This window comes from Sparus aurata, chromosome 5 (assembly GCF_900880675.1).
Source record: "Sparus aurata chromosome 5, fSpaAur1.1, whole genome shotgun sequence".
NCBI classification, from domain to species: Eukaryota; Metazoa; Chordata; class Actinopteri; order Spariformes; family Sparidae; genus Sparus; species Sparus aurata.
This window is the reverse complement of record NC_044191.1, coordinates 29,927,481-29,945,697: the sequence shown is the minus strand read 5'-3', so window position 1 is coordinate 29,945,697 and position 18,217 is coordinate 29,927,481. Positions and strand designations below refer to the sequence as shown.

The following is an 18,217-nucleotide window of genomic DNA, read 5'->3' as shown; positions in this document are numbered from 1 at the left end:
TACGTCTCCCTGGCCAAATGAAGCTCCTCACAAGTATCACTTGCTCCTCCTGAATATGTGACTTGTTGTATTTTAGTTGTCCTGTGATCGAAGATAATGGCGAGTCCCTGAAGTTTAACTCTCAGTTTGAGTCTGGCAACCTCAGGAAGGCAGTACAAGTTAGGAAGTAAGTATTTATTGTCACACCAAATACAGTGGAACAAGTGAGTGCACACAATTAGATGTGTAATTTTATTTTAATTGCCTCTTGTCACATTAGTAACCTCTGAAGTTCTGGTCAACTTTTACAATATTCAAACTTCTTCTCACTACAATGTTAAAGAAATTAGATTAAATTAAAAAAATAAAATAAATGTGTTGCATCAGAATTGTTTATGGTTGATGATAATTCGGCCCATGTTTCTCCAGATATGAGTATGACCTTGTGCTGAACTCGGATGTTAACAGTAATCACTACCACCAGTGGTTCTATTTTGAGGTGAGCGGTATGCGTGTTGGAACTGTCTACCGCTTCAACATCATCAACTGTGAGAAGTCAAACAGCCAGTTCAACTACGGTGAGAGGGACAACAACATCTGGATCACCTCTGTATGAGATCAAGTTTCAGTCAAAAAGCCTCATCTGACATACAAACTACTGTTAATCTTCTTCGCTTTTCTGCCTTTCTCCTTGTGTGTGCGCGTCCATGTGCTTCTCTATGTGTAGGCATGCAGGTACTGATGTACTCTGTGCAGGAGGCGATCAGTGGCAGACCTCGCTGGGTCAGAACAGGAGCAGACATCTGTTACTACAAGTAGGTACACTCAGAATGCAAAGGACCTGAAGATATATGACCATAAACTATAGTTTCACAGTTATAGATCATAGTTTTCACACAGAGTACCAGTGCTGCCATACTGCACATGCTACACAGCACACTGTCTCCACAAATTGTACTACAAATTTAGAAAGAATTATGTACTACATAGGATGTTGCTTATATTAATTGGCCATTTTATAGGACACAATTACAGTCTAATGCAGTTGAATACAAGTGTTCTTACATAAAGTCTACTTTTATTATGCGTATTTACATACATAATATTAGAAACAACCTATCAATTTTATTCAGTGACCTCAGTAATAACCATTAAATGAAGTGAACATGTGTCTTACACGGTTATGTCAAACTGAAATGTATAAATAAGTTACAATTTATTTCAGAGCTGTTGTATAGATAATGGTGATAGATTATACAGGTTCACCTAATAAAGTGTTCATTGTTATATTGTGCAACATTTACTAATGAAACGTACCTTCTTTTCCGTAGGAATCATTTTGCGAGGAGTTCCATCGCAGCTGGTGGTCAGAAAGGAAAATCGTATTATTCAATGACCTTCAGCACTACCTTCAGCCATAAGGATGATGTCTGCTACTTTGCCTATCACTACCCTTACACATACTCCACTCTTAAGGTAATATCGCAATACCAAAGTGTACTGTAATGTGAAGGAGAAGGATTTGGTAGTGTGTTTGCTGTGCACACATTGTATTTTTTTATTCTGTTATCGTGGTACTTAATCTCCCCCAGGGCACCTGCCACTGTTTTGTCCTTCATTTATGACCTCAGATAACTACTGTGCTGTTATATCAATAATTATGTTGTTATAATTAGATTTTGTCTGCCTTTATCATGAGTGACTATGCAGAATTTCTCATAACAAAAACAAAAGAGAAGCCCACAAGTCAAGAAACTGTCAGCGCAACAATACAACAATAAACTGTTGAGAACACGAGAGGCGTGGAGGCTTTATTGGAAGTTAGTTAGTGAAATGTAAAAACCGTAATGTGTCATTGTGTCCTCAGATGCACCTGGCCAAACTGGAGGCTTTGAGGACACCTCAGATCTACCTGAGACAAGACAACTTGTGTGAAACCCTGGGAGGAAATGGCTGCCCACTCCTTACCATCACTGCCATGCCTGAGTCCAACTCTAATGATCATATCTGCCAGTTCAGTAAGTTAATCATTGTAGGTTTGTGTGCACGTGTCTTTTAATTTACTCATGATTTTAAGGATGTTCTTACCTCCTGGAAAACTTGAAAACCTTTTGTAGCTTCACCCTTCATGGAGGCTATCTGGGATGAGTCAACTGGCTTTTAAATGTAAACTTAGATCTATATATTTAAACACTCGATTGCACAGGTTGTTACTATTGCATAGTGTATATATTTATTGTTTTAACCCAGTGTTCCATATGAGCCTGAGTGCATTATTCTGGTGAAATAAAGTTAAATTGTTATGTGATGATAACGAATTGCCAAAAACTGCCCCAGAAACCTTTCAGTTTTCCTGAAAATGTCAATGTAATTATGTTAGAAGTTGAAAAGCTGGCAGCCTAAAGCCACTGATAATTGGCCACAATATCTAACAATGTACTGGCTGGTGGAAGTCCAATCTTGACCTTTGAGAACAGTCCGTGTAACAAAATAGTCCTAGTGACTCACCCAGGGGTCACCAACTTTTTTGAGACATGCATCGTGTTAGCAACCCCTGGATGAGCCTGTCTGAAGTTTCAAACCTCATCTCATTGACCTCTTCAGCAAATGGAGCTCTTTCACATTAGTGAGTTAGTTCATGGACCTTTTGATAATAGATTATTTTGTAATGTCTTTATTTTTTGGTAAAACTTCTCCAGGCCTTTGTCAAAGGATCTGTGCTCCCTCATGCTTTTAATAGTTCTGCAAAATGTCCACTCAGAAATTCTCTAATAACTGACAGAAATGTTCCCTTCTCACTCACAAGAACATTAGAGTGAATAATACTACACAAGAACAGCCCCGGGGTATCGGGCCATGTCAGTATTTCTCAAATAGCTTTTCTGTCCGGTGTAGTTTACTGATGCTGTTTCTCAGCTGTGAAAAACTTTAAATTGAAGAATCTTTTCTTTTTTATCCACATTCCATCTTCTTCTGTTTGTGTTTGTGCTGCGCTCTCCCTCCCTCTCGGCCCCTTCAGGGAATCGTCCATTGATCTTCCTGTCGGCCAGAGTGCACCCTGGAGAGACCAATGCCAGCTGGGTAATGAAGGGCACACTGGAGTTCCTGATGGGCACCAGCCCGCTTGCAGTCAGCCTGAGAGAGGGCTTCATCTTCAAGATAGTCCCCATGCTCAACCCTGATGGAGTTATAAATGGAAAGTGAGTTTAAAGAGTCCCGAGAAAGCAATTAACGCAAAGTCACGCTTTCAAGTATGAAGATGCGTACCTCTGCTAAACCTGGGCCTGCACGTTGGTCACAGCTTTATTTTAATACCACACACAAAATCTTGTCTTCAAGGATTCTTCAGCTGTTGCTCTGTTCTCCTCCACTCTTTCTCCTTCCTCTCCTCTCGTCTGCCTTCTCCTTTCTGCTGTAGTCATCGTTGTTCTCTGAGTGGAGAGGATTTGAATCGCCAGTGGCTGAACCCCAATCCTGAGCTCCACCCCACCATCTACCACACTAAGAGCCTGCTGCAGTACCTTGTACACATGCAAAGAACACCACTGGTATGACCTCTAACTAACTGCACTTAATTTACTTGGGGGCTCCCCTAACAACTTATTTATGGTGGTGTCATTTATCTTTGCTCAGCTGCACAATCTGTTTGGCTGCATGTCCACTAAATTCCACATCAATAAATCATCACATAAGTTTCTACACATAAATGCAGTCTCCATAAACAACAGCCTTTACTGGCCTCTGTGCTACACCTACACTGTGTGTCAGCAAGTTAGGTATAAAGGGATATTGCTTTATGGGAGATTTTATTTTTTTTACTGTACAAAGAGTGATGGCTTTACGACACAAAGTACGGTGAGGCTGCTGTCCTTCCTCTGAAAACTGAGTTTAGAAAATGTTGTATTTTTGTGTTTGTTATCTTTACACAGACACATAGGTTAACAAGTTTTTTGGAAGAAATGAAGCCAATGTTGGTTCACTGGCTAAATGAAAAATGCAATGGAATGAGCATCACATTCTTAATACTTTCCTCCCTCTATTTCCCGTGTGCGTGCGTGCATGTGCATCTACTCAGGTGTTTTGTGACTACCACGGTCATTCCAGAAAGAAAAATGTGTTCATGTACGGCTGCAGCGTGAAAGAGACAGTCTGGCAGTCCAATATCACTGCTTCATCCAGTGACCTACAGGAGGACCTTGGATACAGGGTGAGTACAAACACACATGCGCACAAAGGTGCTATACCTGTAACACACTCAAAAACAAAATAAATTAGCAAACACTCCTCTCTTAGCGTTGCTGTTTCTTTCAGACTACTGTTATCACATCATGAAATATTAATTGTATTGAACTTTACTCACCTTTTTATAAGTTTTATTCATATTGCCCCAGAAAGGAGATGCAGCTTATATTTTCATCTGTATCTTCTGTAGTGTATGCATATAAATCCCTTTCCTGTGTCCCACACTTAAGAAGAGATTGTAGCACCATTTTACATCACCTTGCTGAATTTTTGCACTTTAAAATTGCCAGTAACTGATTACATTCTCCCTATTCCGAAGTATCTTAAAGGGGACATATAATACTCATTTTCAGGTTTGTGATTTCACTATGGGTTACTCCTAGTATAGGTTTACAACCTTTAATGATCATAAAAATGCCCCAGTTTTCTCATACTGCCCAATGCTGCAGCACTGTGTTCCCCCTCTGTCTGAAACATTATATTTTGGCTCATGCTCTTTAAGGCCCGCCTCCAGAATACCCAGTCTCCTCTGATTGATCAGCTCACAAATACCAAGCATTGATAACAACAACAGAGCAGTTGTGCCAAATCAGTTGTTACGTGCCAAATAAGCCACTAGGCATAATTCATGCAATGTGTGACGCAGTGGTGTTGTGTGATGTCACAAGGTCACAGAATTAAAGGTGGCACTACTGACGAGACGTTTCAGGGGCAGTGTTGTCTGTGGGAGATAGGAGCTTCTGTTGGTGCAGACGTTGACATTTTTAACTTTCAAGATCTTTTACCAAGACAGGAACTTTTACAAAACACAGAAGGAAAGAAAAAAATGAAAATGCATAATAGGTCTTGGGGTTGTCACGATACTAAAATTTTCAACTTGATACCGATGCTCAGGAAGATATTCGATGCTCGATACCATTTTCGTTACCACAAGGATAAAAAAAAAGACCCCACAATTTAAAAGAAATATTTTTATTAACAAGAAAAATGCTAAAATAACCTCTGTTACAACATCTCTGTGGACCACACGTTAAATATTTATAATAAAAGACAGTTGTGCGAAAAGAAACTGCAACTATGACAACAAGTTTCAGGTCTGAGGTAGTGCAAAAAATAAATAAATAAGATAAACAATAACAATTAGAACAATATTTTGAGGTTGTATGCTGTGCACATCTAAATATTAGGCAAGCCTGATAAAAACTAAATGAACTTAAGTGTTCCTTCCTTGGCTTCCTTGGTATCGATACTTTTGAAAATGAGTATCGTTTTAGAATCGATACTTTTTTGAGTTTCGATACTTTTGACAACCCTAATAGGTCTCTTTAACATATCCTATTTTGCTTCTTGCTTCCTGTTTGTATTTGTCTGTCTCTGCTGTCGACTTCTTTTTTCTGTGTAGTTTAATTCCTGAATCTTTATGTGTACTGGTCCCGAGTCTATTGGCATTAACGTGTTTGTGCACAAGCTTTTATTCAACAGACATTCTCAAATGTTGAGAATTCACCTTGAATTTAACTCTGCAGCAGGGGAGGAATTTTTCTTTCCACACACCAGCCAAGCTGTTCAGGTCAAGATCAGGTTGCTGTTTCTCTCTACATGTGGGAATGCAGAAAATATTTCTCACTGAGCAGAATGCTAATAGAGACCCCAGTTCGATGCAGAGTTTCCTGGTGGACATGTAGCTTCAGGCTTCAAGTCCACAGAAAACATTTCAAATTTACAGCAGTCAATACAAGTATCTGCTCTGTACATAAGCCCAGTTTTGTTGGACACAGTTATTTGTCGCTACTATAAAATGTATTTTATCGTCTGCCTCCAGATGCACCAACACACACACACACACACCTACACAGCCACTCCAGTACCTCAAATATTTTCCTGTGTTTTTCAGACTCTCCCTAAGATCCTGTCTCAGATTGCCCCGGCCTTCAGCATGGGGAGCTGCAGTTTTGTTGTGGAGCGCTCCAAAGAATCGACTGCCCGCGTTGTTGTATGGAGAGAGATAGGAGTTCAACGCAGCTACACCATGGAGAGCACGCTTTGTGGTTGTGACCAGGGAAAATATAAAGTAAGAGTTTTGTTTTTTTATGGACAAAGACGAAAACCTTCCACATTTTGTGCCTTTTACCATCATGACAGTAGAGAAATCACAAGAGAGAGATGTGAAATTACATTAATTTAAGAATGGAGATGTTGAGGTTCGTTATCAGCTTCCAAGTGTTCCAGGATGTTTTTGTGATTTGCATATATGTTAATTAAAGAGCCACTGTATGGAAAAATAATGAAATTATCCAGAACTATTTTCCTCTGCTGAAGTCTTCACAAAAAAAAAAAAATTCTTGGTTAATGTGTCCGGCTTATCACATTATACAGGTGTTTTTAATGTGTCCTAGAGAGGGAGGTGCCCCTATAAGTCTCCAAATATCCACCAGGTGGAGCTGCAGTCCTTTTTTTTTCTCCTCCTCTTCATTTCACCTCTGTTTTCTCAACGCCTTTCTTTTGACCCCTTTACCTCCCCTTATTCTGTTTCTCCTGCTTCCCACCCCAGCTGATTTCCTTCCTACTGAAATCTGCCTATGTCAACATCTTGCATATCCAGAAGCGGTCTAGGGATGCCATTTGGCACTGATTAGGACCCCCACTGGTTTGTGTGGAAGTGTTTGTCCAGATGTGCAGGAACTAATGTGTCCTGTATTTGTGCTGCATATCTCTGTGGCCTGGCCAAGTTTAGATGTTCCTAACTCTGCTCTGGGGAAAAAAAGAACATGAAAGTTTTGGGGTTGAGTCGAGGGTAAGCTGTATGTGTGTGGTAGTGTGTGTGTGTGTGTCTGTCCCTGTGTGAGTATTAATTTACTTGTATGAGTGTACATCACTGTGAAGACTCTGTTAGGGTTGCAGGTGTTAGTGCTATGCTTTTTGAATGTGTCCCTCCTGCAAATGAAATATATTATCATGTGTCTGCATGAAACGTTTCCTCAGCGAGTGCTTTCCAGCATTGAGAATTGGGGCGTTTGAAGATGGACAACGGCTCCATCCCCAGGCTCCAGAGGAGCTATAAAAAACCTCAGAGGCAATTTGAAAGTCGATTTCTGTTTGACCTTTTGAAATTATTTTTTAGAATTCAGCTGCATGTTAGTAGTGTGCACATACTGTACCTGCAGGTTAGTGTGATAGCTGGACATGTTTCTTGATATTCTCTCTGATGTGCATGTACATGTTCTCTTCAGGGTCTTCAGATCGGCACTAGAGAGCTGGAGGAGATGGGAGCTCAGTTCTGCGTGTCCCTGCTGAGGCTGAAGAGGCTGACGGGGCTCCGCAACCACCAACACCTGCTGGATTTGGAAAACGATATCATGACACACACAAAAGTAGTGAGGTTAGTAAAGTGGAGAATCCTGCAAAGTCACCTGCACACACAGTTAATGCATGAAGGCACCCACATGCTGTGAGTCGAGTTGGAGTTGGAGTGCAGTGTTTCAGATCTCACAACAGGGTTTCCCTTTGGCCCTTAAAATGTGTGAAGTCCATTGATCTGAGTTTTAGGCTTAAAAGTTTACATTTTGTGCAATTTGGCTTGTTTTAGGGAAAATGTGTATTAATCAGGCTGTAACAAAACTACAAAACAAACAAACCAACATGAAGCCAAAAACCACCAACGTAGGCCTTGCACCCACTCAGAATCTATGAGGGCACATGCAACAAGTGTGTCCTAAAAGTGCTGGGTGGGCTAACATGGCGTCACCTAAAAGCAACTGCTCTAAGTTATAGATTTACTTCTTGTGTATAAACAATTCTGTGTAGTCATGTTAAATGTAAATTGATTAATTTAGTTTGCAAGTAAGTCTGGCATTTTCCTTCATATCCTTCAGACTTGTTTTTTCCAGTTTAGACATAACCCTGCACAAACAAACCATACACAAGTGAGGATTTAAGTCTGTGCTCTCATAGAAACAAAAAGGCAGACTAACACTACTGTTTGTTATCCTTATGCAACCTCACCAAGATATCTAAGGTGTTAAAAGTGTTTTCTATCGCCACAAATTCTACCTGGAAAACATTAAAATGGTTTTTATTGCACAAAATCACCCTCCACTCTGCCAGGCACGTACTCCCCTGGCACTGATACTCAACGGTGTGACTGTCACTCCGGATCTCCTCTGAAGCACTACTCAAGAAACAAATGAAGGCCTGCATTTATACAGGGCTGCTGTGAGCATCATTGAAATTCTATCAATGTGTGATGAATATAATGAAAACTCTGGAGTGAGAGAGGAATGGGTATGAATAATTGTCAGCAGTGTCATTATTTCTCTAAGAGAGCATAAAAAAAAGAAGACATGATTTTTTTCTTGATAGAAACCTTTTACACCTACGCCGTGAGGTTTTTAAGGTCCACAGTGAGCACTCGATGGTACAGGTTGGTACCATGTGGACCAAATACACATGGAACATGCAAACTAGTCGCCTGTAGCTGTAATATATTTGTATTTGTAAAAGAAGCACATTAAAGTGATCGGTGTCAGAACACGTCCTCATCTACTTAAAGGTCCAGTGTATTCAAGGGATGGAATATATAATCTTAATAATTAACCAGAACAATGTATCTTCACCTTGTTTAAACATCTTCATTCTCCATGCCTGCTTCGTAAAAGAATGCCAGCAGTAATTCATCGTGATTATTATCTTGGAGTTCACAACTTATTTCCCTGGGGTCTGTCTTTCTCTCCCCACACAGAATAGATGAGTCCAGACGAGACAAACCAAAAGTTACATTTGTTTTATTTCCTGTGTGTGTGTGTGTGTGTGTGTGTGTGTGTACACGTGCACGTGCACGCGCGTGTGTGAAATAATTACAAAATCGAACATTCTTTTCCCTTTTTTTTTTCAATTGGTGCTTAAAAGATTAGTTTGTTAATCATTCATCAGAAGATAAATTAAATTGGAAAAATACCAGATATGCTGTGGTTGCAGCTTCTCAAATGTAAGGATTTGCTGTGTTTTCTGTTTTATATAACTGTAACTGTAATGGATTATATTTTGGCTTTAAACTGTGTTTTGGATAAGATTAGGATATTACTTTTTACATTTTATAGACTCAACAATTTAGCCATTAATTGATAAAATAATACTGAAATGAATCATTCATCAGCCCACACTTAAAACACTTTTATTTAATTAATTAATAAACTTACTTTACTTTATTAAAACCTATAATGTAAATGTCAGAACTCCCCCCTTTGCCACACATTTTGCAGATGTAGATTTGTGTGATTTGGCGCCCTCTACAGTTTCTGAGTGCAACACTACTATCGTGAATACAAATCCCAGGTCCGTAACATTTTGTCAGATGTAACATTGCTGACCACAGACAGGACTCATGACATCATCATAGTCTTATGTGTTGAGAACTTGTATGTTGAGGTAAACGTGTATGTAACGCTGTGATCCGACCCTTTCACTGAAGTTACATCGTTCAGAAACAAATGATGGGCGGCAGAGTGGCTGAGACAGAGATACAACTCACACTATTACAAGACACTGCACCATCATAATAATTTGACTGTTATGGTAAAAAGTCTAACTTTTAAAGATGACCCAAAACAGACGGTAAAAGATAACCGAGGACAATTATGTATAAGCCCCAATCAAAAATGTCTCCAAATGACCACCTAGCTGTGCTGTATATATAATCAACTCAATTTAAATTCCCTGTTCGGAAATATGAAGTCCACACAGATTAGATTTTACTTCAGTTCAACGCCGCAGATGAATTATTAAACTTGGCCAAACCCGAGATGTGACCACCAAGGTTATCTTAATTTATTTTTTTAATCTGCAGCGTTGTCTGCGCCACAGATTTGTTAAAGCAGTTGATTTGAAATCGTGGCTTTAAAACCACTCAGTGCTCACATCTCTCTCTCTCTCTCTCGCTCTCCCTTTCTGTCTCCCGGTCTCTTTCTCTCTCTCCTACCAAGCTACTCTACTCTCATATTGATATATTCATTCATCATTTATGTGTCTGATCATTAAGGGACTCCAAAAGTGTTCTGCTGCTTGTGTGTTTGCGTGAGTCTCCTTTGGGATTGGTCGCTCTCCATTCCGGGTTTATGGTTTTATGCATAGGGGCCCGGTGTGGTACCACTTACCATTTAATAGGTCATCACAACAATGATATTCTGGCCGTTGGGAGGCGTCTGCAAATAAATGGGTGTCTCTGAGTGAGTAAATGGGTGGATACTGGCATGGGTGTGTTTCTGTGTGAGTGTAAAGAAGACAGAAAGAGACTTATGGTTGTGTAGATATGGAGACTTAACCTTTTAATGTACACACACACACACACGGATCTGTATATTAAGATGGACTGTGTGTATATAGAGACGGTGGATACAGAAAACCCAAAGAAAAGAGGGTTGGGATTGGTCTTCTGTAATGGCCTGTAATGGCTGACTCACAACTCTCATTATCTGTTTGGACAATATTCTGTCCATCCACATCATTACACACACACACACACACACACACGCGCGCGCGCGCTGTACACATTTACTGTGCAAATACTGACGCACAGTTTCTGCCTCTGTCTCTCCCTCCTGCACTCACACACTGCTGAGCTTGGTGGGAGATCATTGTCTGAGCCCCCCTGATCGACTGTCTCCTTGGGATCACATTTCAGACCATTAACACCATTAAAAACCCACTAAAGCCACTAAAACCTCAAAGAACCAGCAACCATTTAACCATTAAGACCCAGAGGGAAAAAAAAACTAGCTTCACCCGTCAGAGCACACGAGCACAGCGTCCAGCTTCTGTTCTGTTGTAAAATGTATTTTAATGCAATGATTTTTATAATCTATGATTTGTTTTAATTCATCAAGAGATTATCTTGTTTCACCTTCTCTTCTCTTTTTTTTCTGCCGACTGTTCGACAAGTCAAGACATTTTCAGACACCACCTCGGGCTCGTGGGAATTTCTGACATTTGTTGCCTTTTATTAAGCAAACAACTTACTAATGAATCTTAAATAATTGATACATCCATCAATAATGAAAATAATCATCTGTTGCCACCCTCCCATTACCGCGTCCAAACTCAAATTATTTCATCAGACATTTGTGAATATTGTAAGATCACAGGCTTTATGTTATGAATTAACATCTCATAAAGCAAATATTTATCCAAACAACCAGGCGTATTATCAATCCTACATTTTGTACAAATGCCTCATGCTGTTTGTTTTTTCTGTTTTCTGTGCTTTGAAGAAACGGGCTTCTCAAGAGTGCATTTTCAAGGACCATGAAACCCATTTCAAATGCATTTTCTTGGGTGTTTTACTCTGTGAAATCAGAGAGCTCTTAGTGACTGAGTTCAGCTCAGAGTGAAGGAGAGCAACATCACATTACTCACAATATATCGGAGTGAGGATATGTGTTTGTTTTTAAGAAGAGCTGTACAGATGTTTATCATTTATTGAATTGTTTCTTGTAATAATTCATGCAGAAATACATTTTGTAATTCTAAAATATCCATCAGCATCAATGTTCCTGGAAAGCTGACATGATGTTTGCTGCCTCCAAATGGAACTTGTAGCTTACGATGTGATAACGTATGTACATGATGTGCTTGGCGCGCAAAGTTTTATTCACTTTATTAACTTCCATAAAAATGTCTGTTTTGTTATCCAGCAGTAGCACCACCACCTACGTGCTGGAGGAGGATGAGCCGGACTTTCTGGAGGCGATAGACTACAGCGCAGAAAGCAACGACGAGGACGCCGAGGCCGAAATCGAACAAGTCGGCGAAATCCAGGAGATTCCCGATCAGCTGTCGGACTCCGAGACAAATCACAGGGAATAACGCTGAGGTGTTTATCTCCTCTATACCTGGCAATCTGAGCATTAAGGCAGCCAGTGTTTGGATTGTTAGCTAAAATGAAAGATTTCACTGGTGAATAGTCAGAACCCACCCACAGTAAACTTACACTTGACCCTCATATATAGACGATTATCATACGTAGGCTGTGCTGACACCGATCGGGTGCTGTTTTTCCCAGCTGTGTTGCTCCTGCGGGTGCAAATTCCACCTGCCTCTCACTTCCGACGGGATGGATTTCAATGAATGTTCTCACCTTTCACCCTCATACTATAACCTACATGAACTGTAACCCCTGACCTCAGACACCATGTAGCCTCTGAGATTCACATATAGCTAGCCAGAGCAGCAAACAGCAGGCACCGCCGATCCTTAACTTGAACCCTTGACCACACGCTCATTTTTCACAGCCGATCTCACACTGGCGCTACCTGACACGGCTGCAGTAGTGTAATAGAGCCTTCTCTCGGTACTGTTTTTGAAACCTCTCTCACCTGTGACCCCGTGTTTTGATCAAAACACTCCTGGTGATCGAGGGAAACTGGATCTCCTCCACTGACCAGCTTAGAGATCCAACCAAACTGCCTTCTTATTTCCCTTTTCTTTCCTTTCTGTAGTCTCACCCTGCACTTTAACTTTCAACTCCTTCGGTTGTTTAGGCCGTCCGCGCGTCTTTCCTTGCTTGCCCGTCCTTTTTTCCCCCGACAAGCCAAGGTGTCTAAATGTGATACAGGGATGATCAAACGGCTCATAGCTTAGCTGCGCGTTAATCATCCCGAGTGTCTCATGTAGAAAAACCCCCTCAGATGTTCCTACACTTGAGTCGTGACCTCACTTCCTCTCCCCTCTTCGGCCGCAGTGCACGTGGTCCGATCGTCCATGTGCTGTTTGCCTTGCTTTTTCCAAAACTGAAACTATTTATATCACTCAGATGTAGAATGTTCACGTCTTTATCAAGACACACCTTGTACAGCTCATGAAATGCAGATATAACCACGCGGCACAGACTAACTAACACAAGTTCAGTGTGAGTGTCTCGCTCAGAGTAGAAACATGAAGATGGAATGTAAAATAAACCGCGAGCGCTGTTGGTGTTTTTCATTGTTTTAAAGAACAGACAGTATTAAAATGTTAAGACAGAGCTGTGACGAACAAGACGCATGAGCTGCAGAGAGCAGAAAATCCCTTTTGCACTTTGGATAAACACTATACACGCAAAACAAAGAGAAACAAACTGTCTGGGAGAGAAACATCAACTTCACGTCACAGTTTGCAAACCTCAACTTTCAGTCACCTCATTAGTTTGAAGTTCTCAGAGCTCAGCCCCAAAGCTGATCGTAACGTTGCTGTGATGTTTTAAAGAATCGTACTGGAATTTAGTTTCCTTTCTATCCTGTCCTTCAACCTGTGTGTACACTTTGTGGATTTGCTTAGGAGAGAACCCGTGCATAACAGATGGTGCTTCGTCCTGAGAGTATAAAGATGTAGCGTGTTGCATAATTCTTGACGTGTTTATGGAGATGAGAGATGTTTCTGTTGCATTTGTACAGCTAGCGCATGGCTATGTTTTGTTTTTTTTGTAATTTATTATCATTGTTTCTGAGGTTTCAAAAGAGGCATTTTGAGTGTATGAGTGTAAGTGTGTGTGTGTGCAGGAGTTTAAGTTATTCCATTATTTAGCTCAGCTAATACCCTTACAGTGTGTTTCTTCCTTTAAATTTGATTACCTGCCTCACTCTCCTTCACCTCCCCTCCAGTCATTTTCTCCTCCCTCTCTCCTCTTTCATTCCCTTGTTTTCTACTTTCTCTCAAATGGTTCTCATGGTCATCTTAAAAAAAACCCAGGGAGGTCCTTGTTCTGGGAGCATGTGTGTGTGTGTGTGTGTAACATATGTGATACCTTGCGTGTGTGCTGTTTTATGTATTTTATTTGTCCGTAGCAGGTTATGCTGGGCTACTTCTGTTTTTATGTTTGTTTGGAGGTACGTGAGCTGAGATGGAAACTCATTTTAATTTGATTGCAACACAGAAAACTGAAGCTAAGAGTGAACATGGGAAATAAAATGTGAATGTGGTAAACCGTACGCTGCATTGTATTCATTGTTCCTGGTACTAAACAGTGTGTGCTTTGCCACAGCAAGGTTGGATTATTTTTCTTTTCAGTCCTAACAACCGTTACATTTACTCGACGTCTGTCCTCATGGAGACCTTTCTCTCAAACTTTGTAAAGTATCTGTGACGGATCCAAACTTAATTAAGGGCTGGAGTGCTGTAAGTGACAGAACAAAACCAAACACGTAATGAGGGAAAAATGTTTTTCTTCACAACGGGGTCTTATTTTCATAGTTGACGTAGAGTTGAGATAATTAAGTTAAACTGGATTTGCTTAAGCAATCTTCATGCTCCTCATGTTTCCAATGCTGCACACACTCCTTCGTGTGGCTGTGTGACAATGTTGATTCTCCACAGTAGCCTGGTTAGGAAAACGTGAGCAGAACCAAGAAAATAATATTTTCCGAATACTTAAGAGAGAGGGATCGTGGTTGTGTACGGTGTAAGCAACATGATTGCAAAGTTTATCTGAGGGGTCATGCATGATAAAAGGATCAGTTCAAAAAGAAAAAAATTAGTCATTATCTAGTCACCCTCATGCTGATGGAGAATCAGGTGAAGTGTCATAGTCTACAAAACATTTCTTCTGGATCTTCACAGCAAAACATCGTGGCCTTCTCTTAAAAAACAGAAGTAGATGGGGACTAAATAAAAACACAAAAGGGTTCTATGTGGGTCGTCTGACGTGCAACAAGTCTCCAGAAGCCTGCAGATACCAAACTGTTCTGAAAAAAGTGACAGTGTGTGCTTCCTCACGGTTTTAGCTGAGCAGCTACTGTGAAGGTTTCGACGGTCGATTCAGTTATATTTTTATGTGTCAAAACAAGTCTCCGTCTTCTTCAGCTGTTCAGCAGAATACTGTGAAGCTCCAGGAATATTTTGTGCACTACAAAACCCATATTTTTCATCTGTTGGTAGATTATGACTTAAAATTTCATTTTCGTACTAATCCTGAAGTCGTGCATGACTCCATAAAATAAACTGTGCCATCATGTTGCTAACACTGTACACAACAGTGACTCCTCCTTTAAGTTAGTGTTAGTGTTGTAGTGGACGAATCCAAGCCTTTATTTCAAGTGAAATCCTTAAAAAAGTGCAGGAAGTTTCAAAGATCTTCATTGACTGATTTTTTTAAGCCTAAAGAAACGTAAACAAACTCTCTGTTTTCATGACTGATTAAACGGAATAAACACAACTGACCTTAAAGGACGACAAAATTTCATGATAATATATAGCTTCAAACAGTGTTCTGGCACCTTATTTTCCTCTGAGAACAGCTTGTTTATTCAGTTCAGCAACTCATATTTTGTGTTATTACCTCATTAACGTAGCAAATACGACATTTTCTCCAAAAACTGCATTGTGCCCTTTAAAAGAACAGGGTTCACATTACTCTCATGCTAATGTTCCTTTGAAGGACTGCCCATTCAGTGTAAATAATTGGGGACAAGAATCCACAGTCCTCATTTTGTGCAAAAAATTAATTTCACAGTTCAACTAAAGCTAATACGAAACTTCAGCAGAGTTTAAACAAATTAACTGGCTCTCCTCCAAAGTTACAGTTGTTTTGGTACCGGCTCCCCACTCAAACCAGTCAGGCCCGGAAACTGAGAGAAAAACAAAAGGAGAAACTTGAAACTGCAAACAAAGTAACTTGGGAGACATTCGCTGGATTTAACAAACTCAAACAGCTGAAGCTCCACGTTCACTTTATAAAGGGAATGTTTATCTTTGTGTGTATGTATGTGTGGACAGAAGGAACGAATACTGAAAAATGTGAACCTGCTGTTTGAGTTTGACGTCATCAGTAGACTTCTTCATCTCTCTGTGACACAGGGAGACACTTTCACAACCACCAATCTGCAGCGAGATCTATCTATCTATCTATCTATCTATCTATCTATCTATCTATCTATCTATGTATCTATGAACACACAAGTGGCAAGAAGCCCTCTGTGTAGGCAGATGTATCAGATGCATTTTTGATGGTGATGAAAAGATAATTGTTCTGTTTCCAGGCGAACGCAGCAGTTAAATCAGGAAAGAAGAGGCTTTGAAAAAATCGGATGATGTAATGCTTCGTCCTCAATCAACCTCTTGGTGCGCAGTTTGCTCTCCATTCAGCGCTGAGGGCTAGAAAAATGTTCACACAAGCCCTCCTTTAGTGTTCGAAACTGCCTTCTTTCTATCGGGAACAACAACCTGACGATTAACCCACGAAACACGCAGCGTCCCAGTTATCAGCAGCACTGAGCTGGTGAAGTCCACAAGGCGCTGTCCGGGGGTTTTTGGTCCGAGCTGATTTATTTCTGGGCTAATAGAGCATAAGTAGACACTCAATCACATCATGTCAGTGGCAGAGTTGTATAAGCATTTGTTTAGCAATGTACCTCCGCTGCTTAAGTGCCCCCGGGTAACCTAATCTTTTTGCTTCTGAGGAAGTGAACAAGGCGAGAAAGGGGGCAACGAAAAAAAAAACAGGCAGCCACAAATGTCCTCAAGAAGAATTATTATCGTATGATTCCACATGTAAATGGATATAAATGGACGAAGGGATGCAGAGGAGGAGGAAAGTGAGAGGGAAGCAAGAGAGCGAAAGCAGGAGCGGAAGAAAATTAAAAAAAAAAGCCGAGAGGAGGACGAGAGGAATTTGGAGAGGTGGAGGAGAATGTTAATCTGAGGAAGGCAGCGTAGAGAGAAAAGCTCTTTTCCTCTCTAAGCCCCACGCCCTCACTTCCTGTCCCTGCTGTCAATCAGAGCAGCTGAAGTGCATCAGACAAAAGACCCCCTGCCCTCCCCTCCCCTCCTCTACACCCTCCAACCACCACCACAAACACCAACCTACCACCCAATTAACTGCTCTGGTCAGAGGACAGAAAGTGTATGTGTGTGTGTTGCGGGGAGGTGGCGTTCAACTGCTCTCCGTATGTTTCTCATGATCGCCAGAGACCCCAATTAGAAATCTCTCTCCCTCCGTCTTACGCATCCATGCGGGCACCGTGCCCGGCCTCCATCCTCGCACTGACGAGCTTATTTCTGTAGTCTAAGTGTGGCTCTGTGCGCCTCTAACAGCGTGGCCAATTAGTGCCAGTGTCCGACTTGGCTGCACCTCTAACTCACTGGTGGTCCCACTGAGGGACAGAATGGCTCCCCTGAAAAGGTACAAGTCCACAAAGAACGGCCTGACAAAGACGTGTGTGTATAGGCTGCATGTCACAGCGGCGCACATGACCGGAAAACTGTGTGTGTGTGTGTGTGTGTGTGTGTGTGTGTGTGTGTGTGTGTGTGTGTGTGTGATCACACTGTAATTCAGCATCAAAGGTCCTCAATAAAGAGTCAAGCAGTGTAAGCTGTTACACAGTATGATGGGGAGAAGTGCTTTTGAAGGCGGTTGAATGGTTTCAAAATGGTGCCATTAAAGGTGCGAAAATCACTCAGGTTCAGTCCGACATCAGCAACTGTATTTTTTATTTGTCTTCCACCTATCAGATCTGACAAAATGTGTCTTTTTCCCCTTTTATGGATGATAACAACCTTTATTTGTTTAGTACCTTATTAAACAGACATGTTTCTCATATTCTACCAGGTCAAAGCTTCGCAGAGATCACAAGATAAATGAATACAAACAATGTTAACAGCTGACAGGCCAATTGTTGGCACTTGCAGGCTCTTATCTTCTAATCTGCTGACATTTGGCTGATTGACCATTTAGAATCTGCGGCATAGCTCACCGGTGAGAGACACCGCTCTGATTGGCTGTTCAGAATCAGTGCACGAGAAGAGAAACGGGAAAAGCCTCTTGAGCCTGTCGCTGTGACATCGAAGATTTCACCCATTTATTAGCTTTAATTTAATTTTGCCTCCATCTGCAGCAACATTTGTAACTTTCTCTCAGATAATTTGATCGTGTTCTTGTTCAGAAGTGGCTAAATTAGCGAGAGTGATGTCAAAAAAGTGCGTCTTTATCATTACAATGGGTTGTACGTCAGCAGCCTGTCAGATAAGTTCAATT

At 40.9% G+C, this 18,217-nt stretch overlaps 1 protein-coding gene across 4 annotated transcripts in view; it reads left to right on the top strand.

Annotated features, from left to right (window-relative positions):
* Positions 1 to 14,177, top strand: part of agtpbp1 (ATP/GTP binding carboxypeptidase 1) — a 29,806-nt gene extending 15,629 nt beyond the window's left edge. For all 4 annotated transcript variants that reach the window (XM_030417222.1, XM_030417223.1, XM_030417226.1 and 1 more), the window contains 11 exons: positions 77 to 166; positions 409 to 557; positions 707 to 794; positions 1,311 to 1,455; positions 1,847 to 1,997; positions 2,999 to 3,179; positions 3,398 to 3,527; positions 4,055 to 4,186; positions 6,116 to 6,292; positions 7,452 to 7,600; positions 11,907 to 14,177. In XM_030417222.1, the coding sequence (XP_030273082.1) occupies positions 77 to 166; positions 409 to 557; positions 707 to 794; positions 1,311 to 1,455; positions 1,847 to 1,997; positions 2,999 to 3,179; positions 3,398 to 3,527; positions 4,055 to 4,186; positions 6,116 to 6,292; positions 7,452 to 7,600; positions 11,907 to 12,078 (1,564 nt within the window). In that variant the 3' untranslated portion in view covers positions 12,079 to 14,177. The remainder of the gene's footprint in view (positions 1 to 76; positions 167 to 408; positions 558 to 706; positions 795 to 1,310; positions 1,456 to 1,846; positions 1,998 to 2,998; positions 3,180 to 3,397; positions 3,528 to 4,054; positions 4,187 to 6,115; positions 6,293 to 7,451; positions 7,601 to 11,906) is intronic.
* Positions 14,178 to 18,217: the final 4,040 nt, after the last annotated feature.